The sequence below is a fragment of the Semicossyphus pulcher genome, unplaced genomic scaffold, assembly GCF_022749685.1.
Source record: "Semicossyphus pulcher isolate SPU_LCO1_2020_fin unplaced genomic scaffold, fSemPul1.0.p SCAF_3, whole genome shotgun sequence".
NCBI lineage: Eukaryota > Metazoa > Chordata > Actinopteri > Labriformes > Labridae > Semicossyphus > Semicossyphus pulcher.
The window spans coordinates 15,138,932-15,163,029 of NW_027211704.1; the positions used below are offsets into that span (position 1 = coordinate 15,138,932).

Consider the following 24,098-nt stretch of genomic DNA (forward strand, 5'->3'; position numbering starts at 1 on the left):
AACTAAACTGAGTCTGACTGTTTCATAAAAACAATTTTAAAGTGACTTCTATAATTTTAACGGGTATCTGGATGGTTGCTGTTATGTGTATTGTGTTTTATTCTCATATATGCTTTTTGCATGGCATACTGATTATGTAAAGCACTTAGATCTATTTAAATAGGTGCTATACATTTTTACTTCTGTCCTGTGACCAACTGGACAATAAAAGTAACTTCAGACCTGTCTTTTCCATGAGATCCCTGATTAAAAATGCCCGAGTGATGCTTGAGATGAGATTTTTTATTAATGGTCTTCCTCTTCGGGATGCTGCATGCAGAAAAGGTAATTAAGATACTCTAAAAAGGCATCCCCCACTGCCCCCAGAGGGTACAAAAAGCAGTGTCTGCATGTTTTGAGCAGGGGTATGAGACAGTTACCCACCATATACACAAATGCTAAGACTGCCATAAGAGCTAGCAGCACCTTGACTACGTTTCCAAGAAGAATCTCTGCAGTATCATGCTCCAAACCTTCAAGATGTACAACCTGTTGCTGCTCCATCTTGAAGAGACGTGTCTGACATGCCTCCAATGCCTCCTACAGGTCAGAGATAAAACTGTCAGTGGGTGCTCTAGCATCAAACCGATTAATTACACTCATATACAGCAGCCATTCTTTATGGACCTTGTCCATGGCAGATATTTCCAGTTGTGGTAGTTGAGACAAAGTTAACCTGCTACAGGGTGACATCAAGCTCCTGGACCCCTTTTAAACCTTTAACTTCACTATCTGTGCAATGTGCACAGTTTTTCTACACAGGATTATCTGGTCCTATATTTGCTGTGTCTGCTTCAAAAAACAACTTAAGCTTACACAAATATCTGTTGCATAAGCCATGTAGGCAAGCTTCTCCTCCATGCCAGCCAGCTCCTCTTTTAAGATCAAAATCTCATTCATGTGGAGCTCTGTCAAGTCGTTGAGCTGTTCTTCCAAAAGTTTACACCTACAAAACAGTAACAACAAGAGTACATCACAGATCGGACATGTTAGTCTTAATGCACTAAGTACTACAGTAGGCATAACATACCTGTATTGTTCCTCTTGTAGGGCATCAACGATGATGGTATACTCCCGTTGGTATATGGCTTTTAAGTTTTCAAAGCGTTTCTCAAATGGACCTTGGTTTTCCTGGAGCTCTTGGATTTCATGGACTAAAGCATCAAAGCCTGAGGCGTGGGCATAGTCAGGGGTATTATCCCTGGAGTATGTGGCTCCTATGGCTTCTGCAGAGCCAGAAGTAATACCATACATTGGGCTTGAATGCAACTGCCTTGTCTTAAATGTCTTCCCTCCCCCAGGGCCTACACCTTCCTCCCCCTGGGTTTTTTCTAAGTTTGTCAGGCTTTCAGTGTTTGCAGGTGAGGGAGAAGATTTTGCACAGCTTGAACACCACATCTTAGCAGCAGAATGGGCCTGGAAAGAAGCTGGACAACTTGTCACCTGTAAGAGCAGGATTGGATTAAAATGTTTGAGTTTAATAAATAAAGTATATTAACATGTGGCCTTGTGTGCATACATTTTCATAAAGCATTGTGAGTGACTGCTACGCAACAAAAATACTGATGGTTCCTGGAAGGCTCGCCTCTTGCCTCTTGGAACCTCTCTAGAAGCCTACGTACATACGTTTTTTTAACACTCAATATCGAATTCAGAGAGCACTATCTATCTCTATCACGTCTCACACTTTTATATAATAGTAGAAACTTACCTGGCTTCAAATGAAGTTGTGTTTCAGTGACCTCCAACCTGCCAGGTGTCGATATCACTGTAATACCGTTACCGTTACTTTCCCGTTAGCTAAATGCAGGCGCTCTATGCGTTTATTTCACTTGGATAGCGTGAAATTATGAATTAAAATTAAGCCATAAATGTTTAATATCACCGTTCTGATAATGCTCGCTGTTCAGTTTGTTACCTTTGCGCGCAAAATAAACACAAAATAAAGACTGTTTTACTGTTTGCAGCTTGTTAGCAAAAATTCCGCCGACCGTTAAAATCTCTTCGTGTTGCTTAGCAACGGTAAGATACTTAAAAAGCGTGTTAACACTCCGGCCTGAACTATAGATTTAAATATCTTCTGATGTGGATATTGATATCACTGCTTTGTTTTTTACTTTGAGTTGTTTCAGTAAATTGTTAAAATGGTAGTAAAGGTCCACAGTCTAAAGTCTCATCGAGGGAAAACTGGCAGGAGTCAGGGTAAACCTGTAAACTATCTTATTAATTCATTTTTTAATTAATTTAACAGTATTTCTCTCATATAGCCTAATAGGGGACCAAGTGACCCCAACAGGACTTGTTTTGTAATGTGTTCAATCCAGCAATTTCATGACACTACAGACAAATTCAAGTAAGACTTTGAATTACACCTTTTAAAACAGCAAATTTATTTGTCTTTAAAAAATAAAAAAATCAACTAAAAAGTATTACTATTTCATTGTCACTAATAGAAACAGTACGGAAGCACTGAGTCTTTGAGCACTTTTATCGCTCTTCAAGTATGTTTAATAAGTTCATAGATTTTTCTTCTGCAGTGGAAAAACCACCAGGATGGTAGGATCCAGCTGGCCCAGAGGGCAGGTTCGCAACTCCAAATATAAGTACTTGATAGTAATATCCTGGTTGTGGCAGAACCAGTGTAATTGACTTCACACATCCAAAAGAAACAAGTCAAGAACCCACAATTATTTGATCCAGTGACAAGTCTGATTCCAGAGCAATGTGGCTGATGTGCAAGCACCCCATTCTTTAGATGTAGCGAAGAGGAAGAGTTGGTCACACAAGCTGAAATTGAAAAAAGATCGAATAAAAGGGAAAGAAAGAGCAGACTGAAAAATCAAAGTGGCAAGACCAGAAGAGATAGAACTTACAAAAAGAGAATGTGGACAACAAAATCAGCAGAACACTGTCAGCTCATTACAGTTATAAGACAATAAAAAATCATCAATCATTTGTGTTAAAAAGTAGCAGTGACTTCAAAACAATACCACTTGATTCAGCTCAAAAGTAATAAAACTCTGAATTACAATTTCTTCTGTGGAGAAACAATGCAAAGTTTTCCACATGTAAACAAATTCACTCAAAAGAGAGAAATCAAGTGTGCGGTTCTCTCCGACTCTCCTTCAACTATGCCCTGTTCACCCTTACAGCATGTGCTTGTACCACAAATGCACCAAAAATAGCATGTCGATACCAAAGATCCAGCCATTTCTTGACCCTACTCTCCATTTTATTCTACTTGAAACACATTTCAGAAATTGATAAAGTGACACACCTCTGCTGAACCCTTCTGAGTGTCTTGACAAGCCGAAGCAGAAGAAAGGGTAGGGCTATTAAGATTCAACTTCCTGTATGGGTCTATGTCCTCATCTTACACAGCAGCCCCACCCCTCTGTCCTTTGAATGTTTGAATAGGCCTCTCGAAGTCGGTCATCTGGGGTGCAGCAGAAAGCGATGCAGATACTCTGAAATAGCCTCCCAGTGCCTCCAGAGGAAGGCCAGGAGGATTACAAGGAGCAGTGTAGTAAGCGTGCGACTGCGTGTTTTCATTAAGGGGACGACACAGTTAGCCACTGTGGACACAAACACCAAAAGGACCGCCATGACAGCTAGCAGCACATTGATTAGTTTTCCGAGTAGAGTCCTTGCTGTGGCATTCTCCAAACCCTCCAGCTGCACCACCTGCTGTTGCTGCTGTTGCAGCTCCATCTTGGAGATACGCGTCTGACATGCCTCCAGCGCCTCCTATAGGTCAGAGACAGAAATACCTATGATGTAGCTCTAAAGATACAGCAGAAACATTTTGTACATTTTGTCGAAGCTCACCTGAATGTCTCTCGCTCTTTCATAAGACTGGTAAGCAATCTTCTCCTCCATGCTGGCTAGTTCCTGTTTCAAGTTCAGAATCTCATTCTGGTGCAGCTCGGTCAAGTCATTCAGCTGTTCTTCTAAACGTTCACACCTGAGAAATAGTGAAAACAACAGTAAATGACAAACAGGACATTTTCTTCTTCACATACAGACCTTCTATACTACAGTCTACAGAACATGATGCAATACCTGTATCGTTCCTCTTGCAGGGCCTCCATAATAATCGTGAATTCTCTCTGATAGTGGGTTTTTAAGTTATCAAAGGACTCTTCCAGTCGACCTTGGTTATCCCGGAGCTCCTGGATCTCATGGAGGATCGCATCAAAGCCTGAGGCCTGGCCATGTTCAAGAGTGTTGCCCTTAGAGCTAGGGGGACCTCCAGGAGCTCCAGTCGTGCTGTTGGCTCCTGCAGAGCCAGACGTAGCACTCGAACAGTCCTCATCACTGGCATACTTTGGGCTGGACTGTAACTGTCCTGTCCCGAGGGTCCTCGTTCCCCCTGGACCCACTCCTTCATCTCCCTGGGATTCATCCAGAGAGTCTTTCAGGGCTTCAATGTTCTCAGCACTGCCGAACTTGTGGCGGATGAGAGAGGCGATTTCTCTTGGCTTTGACACGACAGCTCCAGCTGCAGAGTGAGTGGCTTGAGAGAAACTGGAGAGGCCCCCTGTCACCTGTAACCAAAGAGATCAGTCAGTACCCAGGCTGGGTCACGTTGTTATTGCAATATGTGAAATATGGTTACATGTCATCTGTCTTAATAATGGAAACCTGTGAAAAAGGCTTGTGCTTTTTTGCCCCAATGGATGCAGCTATTGTAGTGTTGATATGCTATCATAATGCCTTCCCCTTTCTGAAAGTCAGTTGGCAAAATATTCAAACAACATACGGATAGAATGCACAGAATGCATTGGCAAAATATCATGCAGTAGTTGCCAGAAGGATACACTACTAAAAATAAAAACAAAATAACCTTCTGTGGAGACTGTATGCCAATTAAGTGTTTGCAATTGAAGACACCAAGAAAGCACACACCTTGGCTCCGACATCTTTCAGCCCCTGGTGCATGTCTCGGAAAACATCTTTGGGCTGGCGTGGGATGCCGTTGTGCTCCACCTCCCGAAGCTTCCGGTGGTAATGCTCCAGCTTCCTCTGCAGCTGCTGGATAGTCTGAGCTGACTTTTGGTTCTTCTTCTCAAACACCTGCTTGATGCGTGCACTCTGTTGTTTGTCTGCATTGTTAGCCAGTTTCAGGTACTCGGCCACGTTGTCGTCACGTGCAGTTTGTTCAATTTTAATTTGTTCCGTGAGCTTGAGGATTTTCTGTTGTAATTGGGCGATGGCCTGCTTAGTTCGCTGTGGGTCTGGGGTACTGTCAACTACATCGTACCCATCTGCACCGTATGGGAGGGCGTTGGGTGACACAGCAGGGCCTGATCCATCATATCTATCCAGCTATAAAAAAAAAAAAAAAGTAAAAGGGAACAATTTTAAAAATGAATCATTTGAAATTTACAAAGTCAAACATTTAAATCACTGTTTGTTACAGAATAAATCATCAATCATTCATTTTTGTGTAAGCATTGTGTAATGTCATACTTGGCATGGGCTTTGTTTGCAGTGTTAACATTTTGTCTAATTAAAACCTTCACAGTAACTACAGTGAACACTTTCGGTCTTTGTAAACACTAGGCGTATCTGTCACTACACGTTCACAACAGCAGATGGCGCCTGTAAAGCAAAAGTTCCTTTTTGTCACTTCACAGCTTCAGCTAAAGAGTCCTGGGGGGAAGAAACAGTGATTGTTAAGAGGAACAAAAGCTCAGTAATAGGCCAGCTTAACTGAGGATTTAGCAGGATTTATGACATTGATTTTAATTTTACCCCTCAGGTGGTAGCTTAGTTAGAGAGCCCAGTGCAAATGACTTGAAACCATAAACAGTCATCAGAGCCTTGGGGCTGAAACTGGGGCAATAAGAGGAGGGGTAAATATTAAATCTTGGCTTCATAATTTGAGCTACCAGCCCCTTTGGGAATTGTGCAAATGTTGAGCTCCTCCAAGATATGAAACTACAATATCTTGGTAAACAAGCACTTGGGGTTTGTGGTCTGGTTTGTGTAGTTTCTAGATCTATTTAAAGTTAACTCAGTTTCACTGATTGTTTAGAGCAGCACTGAAACCCATATTTTAAGCCAACACAAGGACAAGTCAGAAAGCCCTAAACATTGACAGAGGCGCCAAGAACGAACTGCTGATGAATAACTTTCCAGTCATTTTACAGATGATTGGTTATACACCAACATTATTAATGAATGACCAATTTGATTACATGCATTTTTACTTAAACTACAGAACTAATACACACAATCATGTAGCATTTTTTATTGTTACTTGTAGAGGGGCCTGCCAACATGGTGGCAAAGCAACAAATAGACAACTAGTGATCCACATGAAAACTGTACCTGGCCTGAGTAAAATGATATAAAATAACATGTTATTAAATAGAAGATGAACACAGAGGGCGAGATGTTAAATTTCCAACTTGCTAACATCATCTGTTGATAAACTTTATTCCAACTTTCACAGAGTTTGGTAGAGATGTAAAACAGCGTGGCACGGCACCTCGATATACGATGTCTACTTTCACTGGATTTGTCATTCGACAGTCTCCTGTCGTGTAGTCCCCTTTTTAAATGGCCCAATAATGTTTAAAGGGTCAAACCCTATTTATATCTTATGATGTTCTATATGTTTGCACTTTGCTTTTTTTTTCCAATAAGAAACTTTTTTTATTACAGCCTGTTTTTAACAGTTCTATTTTATTTAATCTGTTATGTCATAAGCTTTTATGTTTTACACTTTTCATTGTTTTTTTTGTTTTAACACTGTTTCAGTATTCAAAGTCAAAAAACAATCATTTAGTGTGAGTGTGTTTAGCCCTGCAAGCCTTCTCTGACCTGAAGTACTCTCAGAGACAGCGAGGGCTAAATTTAGAAAGGCTTAAAGCACATAGTGACCAACCAGTCAAAGGCAATCTATGACCTTCCACCACTGACAGCTCATCTCCCCATTCACCGGTTCATCCAGGCACTTCTAAACCATTAACAGCCTTTTAACATGTTTGCACCTGTCACTAAGCTTTGACATTCTTGCACAAATACGAGCGCCTGACTCAGTTCATCTTTTATTTTTGCAAACAAAAACAATGCGTTTGTTTCCTTGTGAGAGCACAACATCTCTTTGTTTGATATTTTAAGTGTTTTAGGTGCTGGAGCTAAATTTCTTTGAATTCAATTTTAGGATTAAATAGAGTAAAATAATGTCATATATATTAAGTGATGTGCATGTTATAGGACAGATTTTGAGAATGAAAACAGCTTATCAACACGCTGAATATATTTGTATATATATGAGGAGGTTGTCAGAGTTCAAGGGATATAATAAAGTTGTTGGAACTTTTTGAATAAAGAATAAAAATTGCAAAGAAACAAGCTAATACACATGGCTTATTCACTGTTTATTTGGAACAAATATGTTTTGAGTGTAGGAACTTTGCAAAACTGGATTCAAGCAGGAAATTGAACTGTTTGCCGCACCTTGAGCTCAGTTTTTGTGACAGGTTGGAAGATTTCATCTTGCAAAGTGATACTGCATTGGCTATGAGCAGCTCTTAAACCACCTGTGTACAGATAACAGTTACTGGATTACTTTTGTTACTGAAGAAAACATCCAAGCACAAATTCAGTGCAAGTTCTAAGTAAGACTATAAGTAGAGGCTTTTTTTTTACTCTATTATTTCCAAACAAATGTTTGGCCTTTTATCTGTTACAGACTTTTACACCTGTCCTTGTAAAGTAATTAATTATGTATAATGTATAATTATTCTGGACTTGGAATTATGATGCGTTTATGTTGGACTGAGTCATAACTCAGAGAAGGAGTGTTACCAGAAAGCTAAGCAATTCTACTCCCCTGTGGGCTCCCCCCTACACACTCAGCAGCTGCCTATGTGACCTACATCACAAACCTTCCAGTGCATCATTCGCATAAACACTGGAATTTCTTCCTTGCTCTGTTGCATGACGATGCTTTACGTCTCACCTAGACTACCTGACAGGACTGAGAACTCACCTTATCAGGCTCCTCAGTTGAGTGGTAACCCGAGGTCAGCAGCATGTCAGCGAGGGCGGGGCTGCTGGGTGTATCTGTGGTCGAGGAGGAGCGTGGGCGACCAGCCTGAAGGAGGGCCTCATGGGTGCTGCGTCTGTGAATCTGTGGGCTCCCTTTCTGGGGAGGATCCCCAGAGCCCCCCACCTTACTGCGGCGGCTCTGCAGGCTGGTTCCTCGCTTCATCATCGGTGGAGCACCTCGGATCTGCTGCAGAACTCTGCTCAGAGCTGCAGGAGGGGCGGAAGCGGCAGAGTTGTCAGAATCCAAAGGGGGGGCCGAGGAGGCGGGAGCGTCCCCTACCTCCGACCCTACATCAGTGGGTTCTGAGGAAGGGGTGCCCGTGCAGGAGACGGAGTCATGTGGGGAAACGGAGGAGCGTCGGCGCTGTGGCTGGAAGAAGTGCTTCAGGCCATGGCCCAACGCTCCCATGTTCTCCAGGGCATTATGGGTGATTTTGGACAAGCCGTGCTCTGACTCCGATGCCCTCCTGCCGACCTCTGGCTCCGCTCGGCCTCCTGCGTCCGGCTCCTCTGGACTCTGCTCACTACTACCCTGATCCATCTGAGACCTCCAGTTTCACAGTGAGGCTCTACTGGGGGTGCAGGGGACTAGCTACGCCCCGTCGACACCCCCCCCCTGTCAGACTGGTTGAGAGCCGGGGAGCAGAGGGGACGGCGCTCAGTTGGGTCTTTTGAGTGGGCATGCATCTGTGGCTTGGCTCAATGTCATGCTTGTCTACCACAAAAGGAAAATAAAATGAATTATGACATGCAGCAGTGGGTGATGAACATAATAAGCAGTGGCAGAATAAAAAACAAGCACCAGAAACTGGGTTGACACAGACTTGACGGCTGTTTTTGCAGTTTTATATAAGAGCGTTTCTTCATTTTTTCCAATTCATGACTGAAAAAGCTTTCCAATTTTTTTCTGCTATAGGACAACAGCAGGTATCCATATTAGCTAAACAGCATGTGGCGTGTCTGACAGTGCCAACCCAGGAATGCAAAGGAAAACAACAGTTAACATCATAAACAAGGTTTAAGAACAGTTTCTGAAATGTCGATGATTGTTATTCAGGTGATTTCTAACTTGTTTATTTCTGGGCATTCAAGCCACAAAAAAAATACATCATTATAGTTGAATAATTACATTTCAGAAAGTATTCCTTAAGAAGAAAAATAATCAACAAAACTTTGAGTGCTTGGATGAAGCTAACAAAAGAGACTACAGAGTGTAAAAAAGTAAATTAAAATCTGACTGGACAGTAATTGTTATCCCATTCTGAAAGGATTACTGTGTTCAGTGATCCACGGCGGTTTCCGCTTTGCGTCTCATTTTGTAACGAGGCTAAAATCCTGTAATGTGACGAGTCCACGTCCTTGGCTCTCAGGTGACAGCTTACATAGAAGTTTTTGACTGTACATACATTTACTGAGACACAGAGAAAAGAAAAGCAAGAGAGGAGGTGAGATAGAGTGTGACTTACCATCAGCCCAGCTTCTCCTCTACTGACTCACAGCTCAGGATCGGCTAAATAAAGCAGAAATACAAACAAAAAAACATAAATCATATGCTCCGTACAAAGGAGAAACAGAAAACAGACAAACCTTCAACTCAGCAGTAACTGCTAATAATGGATGTGTAAAGAAATACGACACAAGACTAGAGACTTAAGAGCTCCTAACATGCTGAGTCAACAGTCAACATTACCTAATGGACCTGTGATTAAAACCCTGAGAGGCAGCAGCCAGTCGATACATGACCAGCTTTGCTATGTTACAGTGGAAAACACTGTAAATTACAGCATGCAGGACATGACAGTAACATGACAGTCGCTCTACACACACGATTCAAATTTTAATACGACATAGTATCCAAACATGGCTTGAAATCAGAGCAGCCATCACTGCACAACTCATCTACTCCCCTGAGGCAAATTATGATTTTGGAGCTATATAAATAAAGATGGACCAAATTCAAAGGTTTTTGTAAATTTTTGCACAATTGTTTTTTAAAGACTATTTTGTGGCTTTTTGTCTTTCTTATATAGGACAGCTGAAGAGAAACAGGAAATGTGGTGAGTACAGAGTGGGGGATCGGCGCACCGGGAGTCAAGCCTGCGATCGGTGCATCGAGGAGTGGGGCCTCTGTACCTACTCTACCAACGGAGCTAAACCAGCGCCCCATTTGTGCACAAAATGAACAAAGATGAAACCGCAATCAAATGAATCCCTGATTTTTGAAAACGCATTGCTTCTTTCTAATGCCAGGTTCAGACACAGCTCGTCTGAATCTGCTGTGCCTCTGCAGGACTGAATCAAAGTGATTTAAAACCAAGCTGGTTGCAGCGCTGCAAATACATTAAAATGTTTGATTTGTTTGCACAGGTTGCACTCTCAATGCCATAAAATGAAACCTGAATTCCATGTATTGCTAACACGTCTTTGTATATCTTCTTCTATACATTATCAACTGTACAGTTTCTGATTTCTCCTCCTGTAGTCCTTGAGCACCCAGACAGGCTGTTAACATTGTAGTGAGAATCGTGTTTCTCTAAAGGACATCTCCACAGCCTAAAGTGATGCCTCTGACTATGCAGTGCACAAATTATTTTGCAGACAAACAGAAAAATGATTCCACGAGTCAGCAGAGCTATGAAGTATCACTTAACAAGCCAGCAGCACAATCTAGCACCCAAAACCCTCTGAAATGGTCCATTAGTGATACAGTGACTCATTACTGCTGCTCCTGCTGTTAGATCTGCACTGTTGGATAAGAAAGCACTTCGGAAAAGGGTAGGTGGTAGTGAGAATGGTACAGAAATGAAAAGAGGATCCTACCCAGTTCTTGCTGAGCAACATGCTTGAAAAGGCTGTTTGAATTATAGTACAGTTAACTTACTGCTGTCACTCACGTCAGTCATTACGTAAAACAAATTTAAACGTCAATGGATTATTCATATAAAGCGTCTTTGTTTTGTAACGGAATTACTGAAAGACTAATAATAATAATAAAGATATAATCAAGTTATTTTACACGCTCGGTTTCTAAACGGCGTTGCCTGCACTCCAGGGACCATGGCTGCTGTTTTAACACTCACAGATACAAGGCGCACTCTTTACTACATTGTGTCATAATGTTAAGTCTATGGATGTTTCAGTCTTCCATGGAAAGCTGCTCTTTAACCCCGAGACAATAGATAAAAACACAAACTCTTCAGACATGGAACTATATCCTTCATCTACACTGATAACACAATGGCAAGCGACTCCTCCGGGCTGAGGGCAAAGTGCTCTCTTTGAAATGGGTCAGCCAACATTCGCCTATCACTCTCTGCAGTTATCCAAGGTCACATCGTCTAAAGAGTGTCATGTGTGTCTCGTAGCGTTTAAGCCTTTACTTGTGTTAAAGAAACATTGATCTGGAAGCAGTGTGCTTTCTCTGATGACTGCTACAGCAGAGGCCCACTTGTTCTGATTGTTCGTCTGCACTTATCCCCTAGAGAAAAGCACTTATTCAATTAGTTTAGACAAATATTCATCTTTTAAAATTATAATAGTGCGTGTAGTAATAGAGATAATAGTATAGCTGAGCAAAATTCATTAAAATCAAAGACAAATTGCTTCAGCTACAACAGAGGGACACACAACTCAGCAAGAGTCCAAGTGCATGAAGAAACATACCTTCAGATGTGGTCATCAGCAGATGATTTTTGGATCTATTTACACAGAAAAAGGCGTAATCCAAGCAAATCTCGAGCTCTGCTTCCTCTGGGTAACTCTTAGAAATGTTACTGTGGTGAAGAGCTGTCAAACTTTATCAGCTGTTTCCATGGACATTTAGAAAAATCACATGCTGCAAAGAAAAACAAAGAGTCTGAGAAAGAAGAACATTTTCAAACTGACAACATCAGACATACACAATGCTTGTGTTTATTAAAAAAAAAAACTGACAAAAAACTACAGTCAAAGACAGTTTGGAACAGCCTTCATTGTCTGTACGGGAGGTTGTAGACACACAGACATCATGTTAAATCGGACCCAATTGAATCTATTTTTTTCGGTCTAATCTATTAATCTTGTACTAACACTCCAATAACTGTTGTTTTCATGTTGTTCTTCAGCATAATAAGAAAACATGAAAATGTAGACGGGCAAGGATTCTAATGTAAAGCAGCCATTATATTGCTTCTGCATATAAGCCGGCTTGATTGCTGTGCACATCCCCTAAACCTGTATAAATTCAAAGCGTGACTCATTAATCAAAGCGCATGGGGAGAGGAAAGCAGAAAATTACAACAATAGTTGTTATTGATTTGTCAGATATTTACACCGTCAGGGCTTTTATGAAATCTTATATTCCAGTTATATTGTGGATTAGAGCTGAACCCTGAACCAATCAGCTCTTAGACCAGATCAGATACAGGCGTATCCCATCATGCCCTGAATTCTAGCAGTGGAAAGCACTGCAGCGCCTGGCTCCAAATACTGCAGGAGCCTTGAATCTTGTGATGTTATTGTTGGCTTGCATGACACCAGAGCAGGTCGGGATAAAGTTGGACAGTAATCTGACCAGCATGCATTGTGAGCTGATTTCAACTTTGGTTCAATTGAGTCAAGCCAGAGACTTTACCTGTAATTAAGGCCATTGTAAGAAGCTTGTAAAAAGCTCAGTCAAGTCTGTGGCTCCACAAATGAAAAGACAAAATAAGCACAGGCCTCCAAGGGTTTTTGAGTTACTTAATTGTGTCATGGTAATTAAAAGTGCCAAATAGCCCCTTTGGGAATATCTGCATGACATTAATTATTTGCCTGCATCACAGAGCAACAACTGATATAAAATAATTTAATATGACGATTAAAAAACAACAAATGTAAGAACAAGAAATTAGTTATCGCTCTCTGCATGATGACACAAAGGCAGTCATACTTGCATTCCGATGAGATCATCACCAACCCTTCAGTGACATCATCTACCGGCGTAACAATAAACTTTCCTTTGTATTCGGCTATAACGTGAAACACAACGTTATTTGTACACACATTGACGTTATGCTGCTTTATATATGCGTAAAGTTCCGGTTTATTATTTCCTTTACTTATTAGGTAACAGGTGCATTCGGTGTAATTACATGTTGGTTAACTAGTAACGCGTGAAATTAAAATATTAATAAGATGTGTGATAAAGTAAACAATTTACACAAACAAATAGACTGTACTTATGAGTTATGTTTTGAAGTTACTGCAAATAGTCTGAGCCCATCGGTTTAACGTTAGCTAGAGATAAGAAGAGGCTGAAATTAGCAGCTTGCTAGCCAACCTTTGTAGGCCTGGCATTTAAAACATTCAAATGTAGGATATATTTGCTATAATCGTCAATGTAGTTTATAGTTTCATTCAAGGGTGGTTCTAACCGTTATGGTAAATAAGGTCAAAATACATCGCTGGCCCAGTTTTGGTGGCTTGAATGCTCCTCTTGTAGCTAGCAGTGCAAGCTATCGTAGTGCGCCGGGGGGTGTTCGCTTTACTTTACAGTGAACACCGGTGCGGCTGAGCGGGGCGGGGTCGTTGTTCTATTTCTGAAAACATTCGGTCTATGTACTGAAAATTCACAAGCATTCACAACAGCTTTCTGAGGTTACCGTGGCTAACGACTGCATTTATAACGACAGACTACAAGCATAAAGTATGCATTTTGATTACATGCCCTCCGGGCTACATTAACGATTGTTTGTTTGCTTTTTCTTTAAATTGATCTATAAGCGTTTCAATAAATGGCAGGCCAACATTATATGTTATATACCATGAATGCTGCTCTGTTAAGCAACAGAGGATAGACTTTAATTTGTTTCTGTAATCTGTACAAGTTAGCTCTTACCACTGCTGAAGCTACTAATGAACTCTGCTCATGTGCTTTTAGATTACAGATATGAATGCCAAAGTCTGATGATGGCCAACATGTAATATGATACACATTACACCTGTCTTTAAAGGAACAGATCAAGAAACTGTAATGCTCTGCATGATGAGGATTATACCCGGGATTCTGGTTGTTATACACTCATCACAAAACCGTATACGTGAATAAAGTTTAGAGACCAAATGTGACCAATTGATCCCTCCACCTGCACTGCAATCAAACTTACGAATCTTAAAATGAATATTGAAATAAAATACCAATTAACACATCCAAATGTTACATTACTGATTACAGTAAAGAGCCATAAGTATTACAGTATCCGTTTGTGTCATTAGCGATATTCCTAATATGGGCATTTAACATTAAAATGAAACACTCATTTTACAGCCATGCCGTGGCACCCCTTCAACATGACAACACCATCATAAAACGGCCCTCACAGGTGTGAAAAGCTCAAACACACCGGGTGAATTTAGAGTGAAGGTATCGGGTAGCCATCTGTCACATACTCCCACTAGGCTCTCTTAATTACACCTTGGAGTCTTGAATTTCATGGTGGCGTATTAGTCCAACAGCTCTATCCATTAAAGGTTTGCATTAGCTTAGAGCCTCCTCATTGCAATGGTAATATCAGCCGGTGTTGAACTTAACTGAGGACAAAGTCAAAGCTGTTAGCTCGATCAGTTTGTTTAGCATATCCTGGTCTAACCGCGATGAAAATGTCACTGAATCCGGCCTGGGTGTTGTCCCCAAAGTTCAACCTTTACACAATTCTCAGCATGGCCATTAATTGGCTTTTCGTACTAACGCAAATGTAAATATACTAAACATCGCCCACCCAGACTATCCTGGGTGGCAAAACAGGCGCTTACTCGCCGCCTGGCCACTCCGCCTGTCAGTTAGCAGTCTGGCTAGACTCTAGCTAAAAAAACAACGCTCAGCTTCAGCCATGGTTAGCTACAGGCAAACAGGGCACCTCGCCAGGCGGCAGCCTCAATAGCACAAACAGCATTAATAAACCTTAAACACTGTGCAGAACGGACAACAGCACATGGAAACACATCTCATTCATACACCAGTTCGCAAAATGTGTGTTTAAGCTGGCTTCAACTTACATGGGCGCTGAGAGGATTGTGTTGATGACCATTCATTTCTCCCGATGGAGGAACACTCCCACGGTGACGTCAAATAGCGTGCTCGACGTCAGAACAGCTGAGTACCAGAGGCAGCTAGCCATCCCATCTGAGCCGTGCAGGTGATTCGGTTATAAGGGTTTAGCAGTATTTAATAAATCTATATAAGTAGATATGTATTGTGAAAATGTCCTCATGGCTGTGGAAATAACCACAGAAACGCAGGCGCACGTCCTCGAATATATTAATACTCGTTATATTGATATGTGGAAGTAAAAAAAAAGATTTTAGGCATAAGAAACAAGGGGTCAGTAGCCAACCAGAATGTTATTCCAGCCAATGCAATACTGTCAGGCATGGCCTGTTGATCAATAGATTAGTGCATTAACAGAACATTAAATCAGCAACCGTTCTTAAAATGGATGAATAATTATATTTTAAATTTTAGTACAAAAAGTTACTGCTTCCTGCCTGTAAATTAAAAGTAGGCCCTATGTTTTGGTCTTCCATGATATCTGAACAGCCTTCATCATGCAAAATAAACCTTTCCAGAGAATATTTACTACCTTACCAGACTCAATAATATCAAAGCAATACTTCATACAGACGGTGTTTGTGTAGCTAACAATTCCATATATTTATCTGAAGGAGAATTACATTTTGCTGCATGCAAAACAAGAAACTCAAGTGGTTTGACCTGTAACATCTTGTCCGTTTCTTTTTTACTGGAGAGGATGATTTGAGAGTTTTTTTACATCTTTGGCAGGTCAAAACTTTGAGGTAAGTCAAATCTTTACGTGAGCGAAGAACCTTTACTAGTGTTGTGCAGTTTTTGCCCTTCATAAGAAGTAAAAGGATAACATGGAGGCATAGCAAGGTAGATAGGCTGGTGTGAATCAGATAAAGCTAGGTTTGCAGGAGGATCAGGAAATACCGGCATGGGTGCCTGCTGAGGAGTGTAATATGCTGGCATATGAGGGTGTGAGTAATAAAAGGACTTTGGAGCAGCAGGCTTTAGTGTGGAAGCCGCACTAGTTGTTGAGGTTGTAGTCAGAGCAGCAGTTTCAGTATTGGGTCTTTTAGGAGGACACTAAGGAGGAGGGTACAACACAGGGATCTGGTAGGTCGGAGGATAAACATGATGTGGGTTGGGCAGCTAAGCTGCTGGTTTGGAATCCTGAGAAGTTCCTGAGTTTGAACATGTGGAGGGAGGGGGAGTTTTAGGAAATGCAGGAAAGAATATTGAGGGGGCATCGGATACTGTGGCTGCTGGAGAACATCATGCTTAGGGGTGGGGCAGGTGTGTTTACCAAAGCCTCTGTTTTAGTGGTGGGAGTCGAGTGGCTGTCGGATGGAAAATTCCAGGTATTGTGTGGAATTGTGAAAAAAAAAAGGATACTGTGGAGACTGCTGCATCTGAGGTAAATAGGCAGGAGTACCAGGCCTTTTATTAGAAGTACATTGTATTGGTGGTACAGGTTTATGAAACAAGGGTACTGAGGGAACTGTGGATATTGTGGCATTTGTGGAAACGCAGGGTGCTGAGCTGCAGGAACTTCCTGGTTTTTAGTGGGCAGTTGTGGACGTTGTGGCAAAGGTGCCACTGTACCTGTGGTCGGGGCAGTAGTATGGGATGGAGGAATGGGGTCAGGAAACACTTGCTATTGAGGAAACATTTGGAGCTGAGGATACTGGAGATACTGAGGATACTGCAGGAACTGGCCACCATCACTAGGGGGCGTAGTTGTTGTTGTAAGCTTAATGTCTGGCAAAGAAGGGCACGTGATGAGGAGCTCAACATCCACCAACAGAAGAGTAAATACTTCCCACACTGCAAGGAAACAAACGGATTAAAATCACAAGCATGTGCATACTGCAGGTTCCATTTGTAGCCACAAGAGGGCACATTGTACCTTTGCTCTCTATGAACAAGCCTCTATTGTAGCCTGCAGTGAGCACATTTATGTGTGAGGACATTTAAGACAAATGGTCAAAAGTCTGTCATCCGGTTAAAAAAAAGTTTATACTTTATATTATATTGGCCAAAATTCCAAACTTAACTTCACTATCGTCACTATCCACCAGAAAGTGTGGAGCTCTGACATGTTTGCCCTTCAGAGTCATTAAGTTGCACCCACACTGAACTGATGATTCCATACACTTCAGTATAGCATCCTTCAGATTGTGCAACACAGTGAACAAAAACAAGAACAAATTCAGTTTGTTGAATGACAAATTAAGAAACATACACACACACAACAAATTAGAGTTAGCTTTTATTGCTCACAAGCAAGAGATGGAAAAAAAAAAGTACTAGACCCAGGCACTTTTCCTGCTGTTGGGGCACAGATATTGAGAGGGGTGGTTAGGCCACATTTTTAGATTAATAAGACGTTTTAAGAAGCTTGAGATGGGTAAAGAGGGTAGGGTTGTGCGAGTTTAAATCCTCCATAATACATCCATTCATTTTTTCCCGCTCCTCCAGGGTCGGGTCACGGTGGCAGCAGGCTAAGAAAGTTAGCCCAGACATCCTTTGCACCAGCAACCTTTCCCAGCTCCTCCTTGGAGGATCTCTAGGTGTTCCGAGGCCAACTGGCTCCTTTCAATGCGAAGGAGTAGCAGTTCTACTACTTTCAATTCTGCAAGGGTAAAGAGTTGGTCCACTGTTCCACGGCCCACATAGAATCCACATTGTTCCTCCTGTATCCGAGGTTCGACGCTAAGTCGGAGCCTCCTTTCCAGCTCCCTGGAATAAACTTTCCCAGGGAGGCTGAGTAGTGTAATACCCTGAAAGTTGGAGCACACCCACCGGTCGTCCTTTTAAAAAATGGGAACCACCACCCATTCTGCCATTTCACAGGCACCGTCCCAGTCCTCCACGTGACACTGAAAAGGCGTGTCAGCCATGACAGCCCAATAATGTTCAGAGCTGGTCTCAGGGCGAATCTCAGAGCTACACCTGGCGCCCTGCCACTGAGGAGCTTTTTAACTACCTCAGCGACCTCTGCCAAGGATTTAGGTGAGGCTTCCTCTGGAGCTTTGAACTCTGCCTCCACATTGGAGGACATATTGGTTGGGTTCAGTTGCTCCTCAAAGCTGAACAATATCTCCAATCCAGGTCACCAGTTCCCCTCCCCAGCTGAACACAGCTTGGGCAAAGCCCTGCTTTCCCCTCCTGATCCGCCTAACGGTTTGCCAGAACTTCCTTGAGGCCCTGTCTGTCTGACAGCCTCCCCCGCCACCTGATCTAACTCACTACCAGGTGGTAATCAGCTGACAGCTCTCTCTTTACCAAAGTGTCCAAGCCATACGGCTGCAGATCTGATGATACAACAACAAAGTCGATCATTGATCTTTGGCCGAGGGTGCTCTGGATCCAAGTACACTTATAAATCATCCTATGCTCGATCATGGTGTTCGTTATAGACAATCCATGACTGGCACAGAAGGCCAAGTATTCTGAACAACAGTCAGAGCCTTCCTCTCCACAACTTGCAGTCCCAGGGAGGTGACCCTCTTGGTCCCTGGGGAAAACTCTACCGACATAGGGTACGTGTCCATCTTCATAAACAGGGCTGGCTCTGGCCATATTGGTGTCCTAAGCACCCCACACTGGGAATAATATCAGTTTTTCTGCCACACAAAATCATTTCTTTTAATAAAATACATGTACATTTGCAACACAGTTATTCAAAAGAAACCTGATTATTTGAGTTGGTATTTCAATAAAGAGTTTACTGCAATGTGTTAGGATATGAGGACATTGTGGTATATACCCCCAGTCGGCGTAGTAAATAACACAACTAAATTGGGTACATGTTGCCCAATAATTTTAAATGGTAAAGTGTTTTTCCTTTATTTTCTATACATTTTCAAATAAAGAGTAAGGGCTTTTTTGCCAATAGCTTCATGGTCATGTGACCTAATTAATGAGAGACATTTGTACTAAATTGGAAAAGAAAAATTAAAATTCATGTTTTTTTTTTCAATAGCTTCCATGTCAAGTGACCTAGTGTCCTCAAATCAATGTCAGATGTTAATACTCACCTGGACAAATAAGACACACCTGATTACATTGGATATTTTTGCTTTTTCTATTGATATTTTTATGGAAAATTAATGTTTAATTTTATTTAATTTTATTTCTTTTTTATTTACAAACAATACAAAGATAACATCCAATAATATCAATTTATGCAGGGTTACATAGAGCAGCATCATATATCATTAAAGTGTATCCAAATAAATGCCAGTGAAATTACTATACTAATCAGATGCAATTTAAAGAGTGGTGTTAAATGAGATTATATGAATTTTAAAATTACGGATTGAAAACTGATACATCCTGCATACACAAAGAATACTGTCAAATAGAAACAACCATTATTAACTCTATAATCATGACTTATTCATAGTATCCACAATAGATCATTTCCATGTAGCCATAAAAAACTGAAATATTTTAGAAGAACCAATGAAGGTCAGTAACACAAAAAAGTGGTGACAAATAGGTTCATACAAATATTTGGCCTCATCATCATCTTTTACAAAACATACACTTAATACAAAATGTCGTAAAAGGATTTTTGAGTATTACTTCAGAAGCGCTTGTGTCAAAAAATGTGATTATATATATTTTTTTTAACTATAAATGGTCATATCCTGCAAAAGCTACTATCCACTTTAATCACCATATTAACACAGTGGCCAATTTCCTGTTAAGTGAGAGTGGGAAGCTCAAATGCTGTTTTTATGTTGTACTGGTTTAAAGTGGTTTCAAAGTAGATAACCTAACCTATAAATCATTCTCATTTCATCACTTCCAAACTGATCAGTAACTGAAATGACTATGGACAATCCTGAGGGATATTTGTGCGTATCACAATGTAAAACAACATATTTGATAACCTATTAGCTACCATAAGCTAACATTAGCATTCAGCTACTTCCTATCTAACATTACAGCTTGATAGGGTTAGGCCATACAATAGGAAAGGTCCAGTGTGTTTTACTTCCAGGCTGGAATAATTGTGTCCAATATGTGAGTTGACATTTAAGTATTAATATCTTTCCTATTGTATAGTGTAAAACTATGAAACAGTAATGTTAGCTAGGAAGTGTTACAATGCAAACATTAGCTGTTGTCCAAAGGGTAGCTTTGGGTTATCAAATATGTTGTATTACATTGAAATGTGGCCAAATGTCCGTCCAGGTTTTGACTTATCATTGTCTTTTTAGTTCATGATCAAGTGTTGTCAAAGTCCTTACGTTACCTTGACAACATGCTAATCAGCTGCAACTGCTTACCAGCTTCCCACTCTGAGCATGATGTCAAAGGAAAATGGATACCGTGTGAATAAGGCAAATGGGATTGTGTCATTTTTTGTGTCAGAGGTCCGTCACGTCATCATCACACCAGTCTTGTGGATACATCGCAGCTGAATGAAAGTCTTCTCCATGATGTGCAGGAGCTTGAGACCAAACACCACTATTACAATCATCGACAGCGCTGGGTGACTGTATCAGCTCTTTAGCTGGGAAATGGTCCTGAGATGCAGAGGTAGGTTCTGTGTCCAATCTCCACAGGTAGCCAACACGACCTGTAGGGAAAGTTGTATTACCAAAATCTCCACTAGGGGTGTCTCTACCAACACTTTGAGACCAAGAGGGGGATGGAGCTGTGAATAGACCTCCTTCTACAAGATGTCCATGATGGAGGGCATTGTCAATGCTGCGTCTTAGATTGATAGGAGATGGAGGACCTATGTCAAACTCTATAAGTGAAAGAATGCAATCGCGTTCACCCACTTTTTGCCACAGCAGTGCAGCCTGAGTTTCAGAGGAGCTGCCATTGCTAACAGGATCAGCCTTGTATTCTGGTGTAATAGAGGATGGTGTATCATCATACGGACACATTGCGTTGTTGCAGAAACCTGTTCTCGACAGGTTATACTTGGCCCAGTTGCTTGGCATGAGGTCTTCCCAAGTTTTCTCAGATTTACTTAAAGGTCCTTTCCGTATACGGGCCAAAATACTACCCCACAAGCTTGTCTCGTCCACCATTTTAGATGCATCAATTCTGCTCTGTGCACGATCGCCCCTTGATTGGACCATAGAGGGCGTCCAGAAGATCCAGGATCCCAGGACAAGCAAAGAAAACCCCCAGGATATCTCAAGAATTCTGGCCCAAAACTGACTGAGCCACCAGCCCCAGCCAAAGCGCCTCCAGTTCCCCAGCAGCCCATAAAGCCAGAGGAGACTGTACATCTGAAGGCTGCAGCAGAGAACGCCGAGGAAGGCGCACACTGCTGTAACTCGCTTTGCTCGCCTCTCAATCCTCTGTGAAATAACCCACTGAGATGCAGAAGTCCTGACAAAGGGCTGGATATGAGAAAAAGACTTAATAAGGATTACAATGCAGAATGGGAGGCTCCAGCAAAGGGAGAGGGTCTGTAGCAATAGAGGGAGTGCAGGGGACAACGTTGGAGAGAAAAGGTCCGCCGTAAGTAATGAAGAGCATATTGATATAGCCAGCACTCCAACCACACATGGGTGCTGAAGCTTTAGTGGGAAAAGCATCAGATTCAACCCTCTGAGTGTGACCAGAGCGAGGGAAACCTGCGCCCACAGAAGGAGCTGCAGAGGAACATTATGCAGTGCTGCCAGAGTAGCTCGGGACAGGATCTGACGGGTGCCATAAGGATCGAGTAGAAGGAGGACACCCCGCAGAGTGCCGCTCAGGATCAGGAGAGTATTTGCCAGAATCAGGGAATCACAGAAGGGGCGAGGACGAGTGCATGCACCAGCTGTTCCCATAACTGCCAAGCCTGCAATCAATATGAAAAGGCTGGCTGACCCATAGACGTGCAGTTCCCAAGCAAACGCCAATGTGCGCCTCATGTCATCCCAGAGCAGATTGGTGCCATTAAAGTTTTTAAAAACAACACAAGGACCAAGCACACAGGATACTCCGGGTCCTGACAAGTCCTGCTTGGTTATGGAAGTAAACACATTCTTTTGGACGGGGAATTTAGGGCTGTCCAAACCTGAAAATGACAGACAAAGAGAGGAAGGGTTAAGAGAGACAGAGAACGTTTTAACTTTTGATGCAGGAGGTGGCTAATGAGGAGTACTTTAATATTACATTTCATTTTGAATGCTCAAGATTTAAGACATCTATGACATGCTGTAGGTCTTGACCGCAATTGACTGTCACATGTTGACTTACCATCCAGAAAATCCTCATTAACGATGTCTGATTGACTTTCCTCAAACTGTTCCCTGGTTGTAAAGTGTCTGCCTTCCAGGAGAGCCTCCTCTGAGATAACGTGCACATTGGAATGAGCATATCCTGTTTTAGCTTCATCAGCTCCAGGGTCACGAGCTCCTGAGTGGTTTAGAACAAGTGTAGCTGTTGTAGTTAATGTGATTCCAGAGCCAGAGCGGTGTTCATTGCCGGTGCGTACAGGCTGCTTTGAAATGATGGCTGGATTGATGATCTTTAAAGCTGTACCATCGTCAGTTTGTCCACTGCCCTCCACAGAGTCACTATGGCTATCTGAGGGGAAGATAAATTCACTGGCCAAGATGTCTGCGGCATCGCTTTCTCTACCTGTGCTCCGAATCATTCGGATGGAATCATGGTTTCCCAGTGACTGTGAAGTGCTTCCAAATGATAAGAGGGATACTGTTAGCGCAATGAAAAGCATTGAAGAATTCCCCATTTTTGTTTAAATCCCAAGACCTGTAGGCGAGAACAGAAGAAAAAGAGGAACAGTTGAAATTTGTTTCCAATAATTGTGAACAGCTGATAGTAGAAAGACGTTAAAGGTGAAGAGTCAAAAAGATTCCCAGATAATGAATCTCGTGCTTCAATCCTATAAAGTAGGGTAATTCCCCTGTGTAATCCAGTGAATCACTCCACCGCGTCTGTGGATGATAAATTGTCCCGCCAAAAATACAACACAGTTTGACAGAAACGTGGATGTTTATAGCAAGAGTCCGTCCAGTGTCTGCAACCAATCAGGTCACAAATGCTGTGCTGCAACTTTAAATGATCGCACGATATAAAAGAATGATAAATTACCTTAAGATTCAAATAGACAATAGAGCAAAACATTTCTCATGTGTGACTTGATTTCTAAAATGCAACCTCAGGTAGGCTAAAATGATAAATACATTTCTGCCTGCTTATTTGAACTCTGCTTAAAACATTAACCATAAGTATCCTGACTTACTGTATAAAAGTTTTGCCATCTGATAAAAAAGTACATCAAAAACAAGTACATAAACATTTTAAAAATACGCTTGTATTAGAATGCAGTGAATTTTGCAGCTATTGCTAACAGTAAACACAGTATCCCCTTGCCAAAACAATCTCTACTATAACTTACTTTCAATTGCTCAATCAAACCAGAAAACTCTGACGTACCTGTTATCTGTTTCAGTGCTCCACTTCTTTTTACTGCATCGTGTGCAGCACTCCGCTGTGTCTAGTTGCAGTACAAGCATATGTATCATCTGATTTCAGGTGTGTGGCACAGAGAGCGTCACAGTGAGGGTTGAACATGTTGGTTTTAAGGGCATGTTTATAGATATCCAGCCTTGAAGCATATGTCTTATTCCTAACACTGCACCGGCTGGCTACTTGGCAGCCTCCCTTCTGATGTCACCTGCCACAGCTGCAAAAGCCAGACTTCCAGCAAATTCAGAAAAATTCTTGAATAAACACCTTCCAGGTTGTTGTTTACACATACTTGGAATTTAAAAGTTTAAAAATGTTAATAATTGACTATTAAAAAAGCCCAAAAGCCTCACCTGCCTCTTTCTACAACAGCTGTCTCAAGGTAAATCCTTTTTCTAAAGGATTACATTAAGATTCTTACAGTAGCACAAAGTCCCGTGAAGTCATTATGTGAAGCCAACTAGACACAAGCACGCTAGTTTATGCCAACTAACACACT

The 24,098-nt window shown here is 41.7% G+C and overlaps 2 protein-coding genes across 3 annotated transcripts; both read right to left on the reverse strand.

The window, feature by feature from the left end:
* Positions 1-285: 285 nt before the first annotated feature.
* Positions 286-1,293, reverse strand: LOC138606134 (transmembrane and coiled-coil domains protein 1-like). The gene is made up of 3 exons (XM_069678597.1): positions 1,070-1,293; positions 856-985; positions 286-579 (listed from the first exon to the last, which is right to left on the reverse strand). The coding sequence occupies exons 1-3, from the start codon at positions 1,291-1,293 to the stop codon at positions 286-288; spliced, it is 648 nt and encodes a 215-aa protein (XP_069534698.1).
* A 1,112-nt stretch (positions 1,294-2,405) lies between these two features.
* On the reverse strand, positions 2,406-15,159 carry tmcc1b (transmembrane and coiled-coil domain family 1b). Of its 2 annotated transcripts, XM_069678723.1 has the most exons (8): positions 15,118-15,159; positions 11,767-11,938; positions 9,570-9,613; positions 8,045-8,818; positions 4,948-5,367; positions 4,102-4,586; positions 3,868-4,003; positions 2,406-3,786 (listed from the first exon to the last, which is right to left on the reverse strand). In XM_069678723.1, exons 4-8 carry the CDS (start codon positions 8,642-8,644, stop codon positions 3,472-3,474), a joined length of 1,956 nt encoding a protein of 651 aa, XP_069534824.1. In that variant the 5' UTR covers positions 8,645-8,818; positions 9,570-9,613; positions 11,767-11,938; positions 15,118-15,159; the 3' UTR covers positions 2,406-3,471. The 2 variants fall into 2 exon arrangements, with proteins under 2 accessions (XP_069534824.1, XP_069534825.1); XM_069678724.1 differs by lacking the exons at positions 11,767-11,938; positions 15,118-15,159 and having other exon boundaries at positions 8,045-8,310; positions 9,570-9,580.
* Between the last annotated feature and the right edge of the window lie 8,939 nt (positions 15,160-24,098).

Excerpts from the sequence above, each read along its gene's own strand:
- LOC138606134 (XM_069678597.1), bottom strand. The coding sequence starts at position 1,293 with ATGTATGGTATTACTTCTGGCTCTGCAGAAGCCATAGGAGCCACATAC. Across the intron at positions 986-1,069 it reads CTACAAGAGGAACAATACAG|GTGTAAACTTTTGGAAGAAC; the intron begins GTATGTTATGCC and ends ACTGTTTTGTAG. Across the intron at positions 580-855 it reads CTTATGCAACAGATATTTGT|GAGGCATTGGAGGCATGTCA; the intron begins GTAAGCTTAAGT and ends TCTGACCTGTAG.
- tmcc1b (XM_069678723.1), bottom strand. The coding sequence starts at position 8,644 with ATGGATCAGGGTAGTAGTGAGCAGAGTCCAGAGGAGCCGGACGCAGGA. Across the intron at positions 4,004-4,101 it reads CTGCAAGAGGAACGATACAG|GTGTGAACGTTTAGAAGAAC; the intron begins GTATTGCATCAT and ends ACTATTTCTCAG. Across the intron at positions 3,787-3,867 it reads AAAGAGCGAGAGACATTCAG|GAGGCGCTGGAGGCATGTCA; the intron begins GTGAGCTTCGAC and ends TCTGACCTATAG.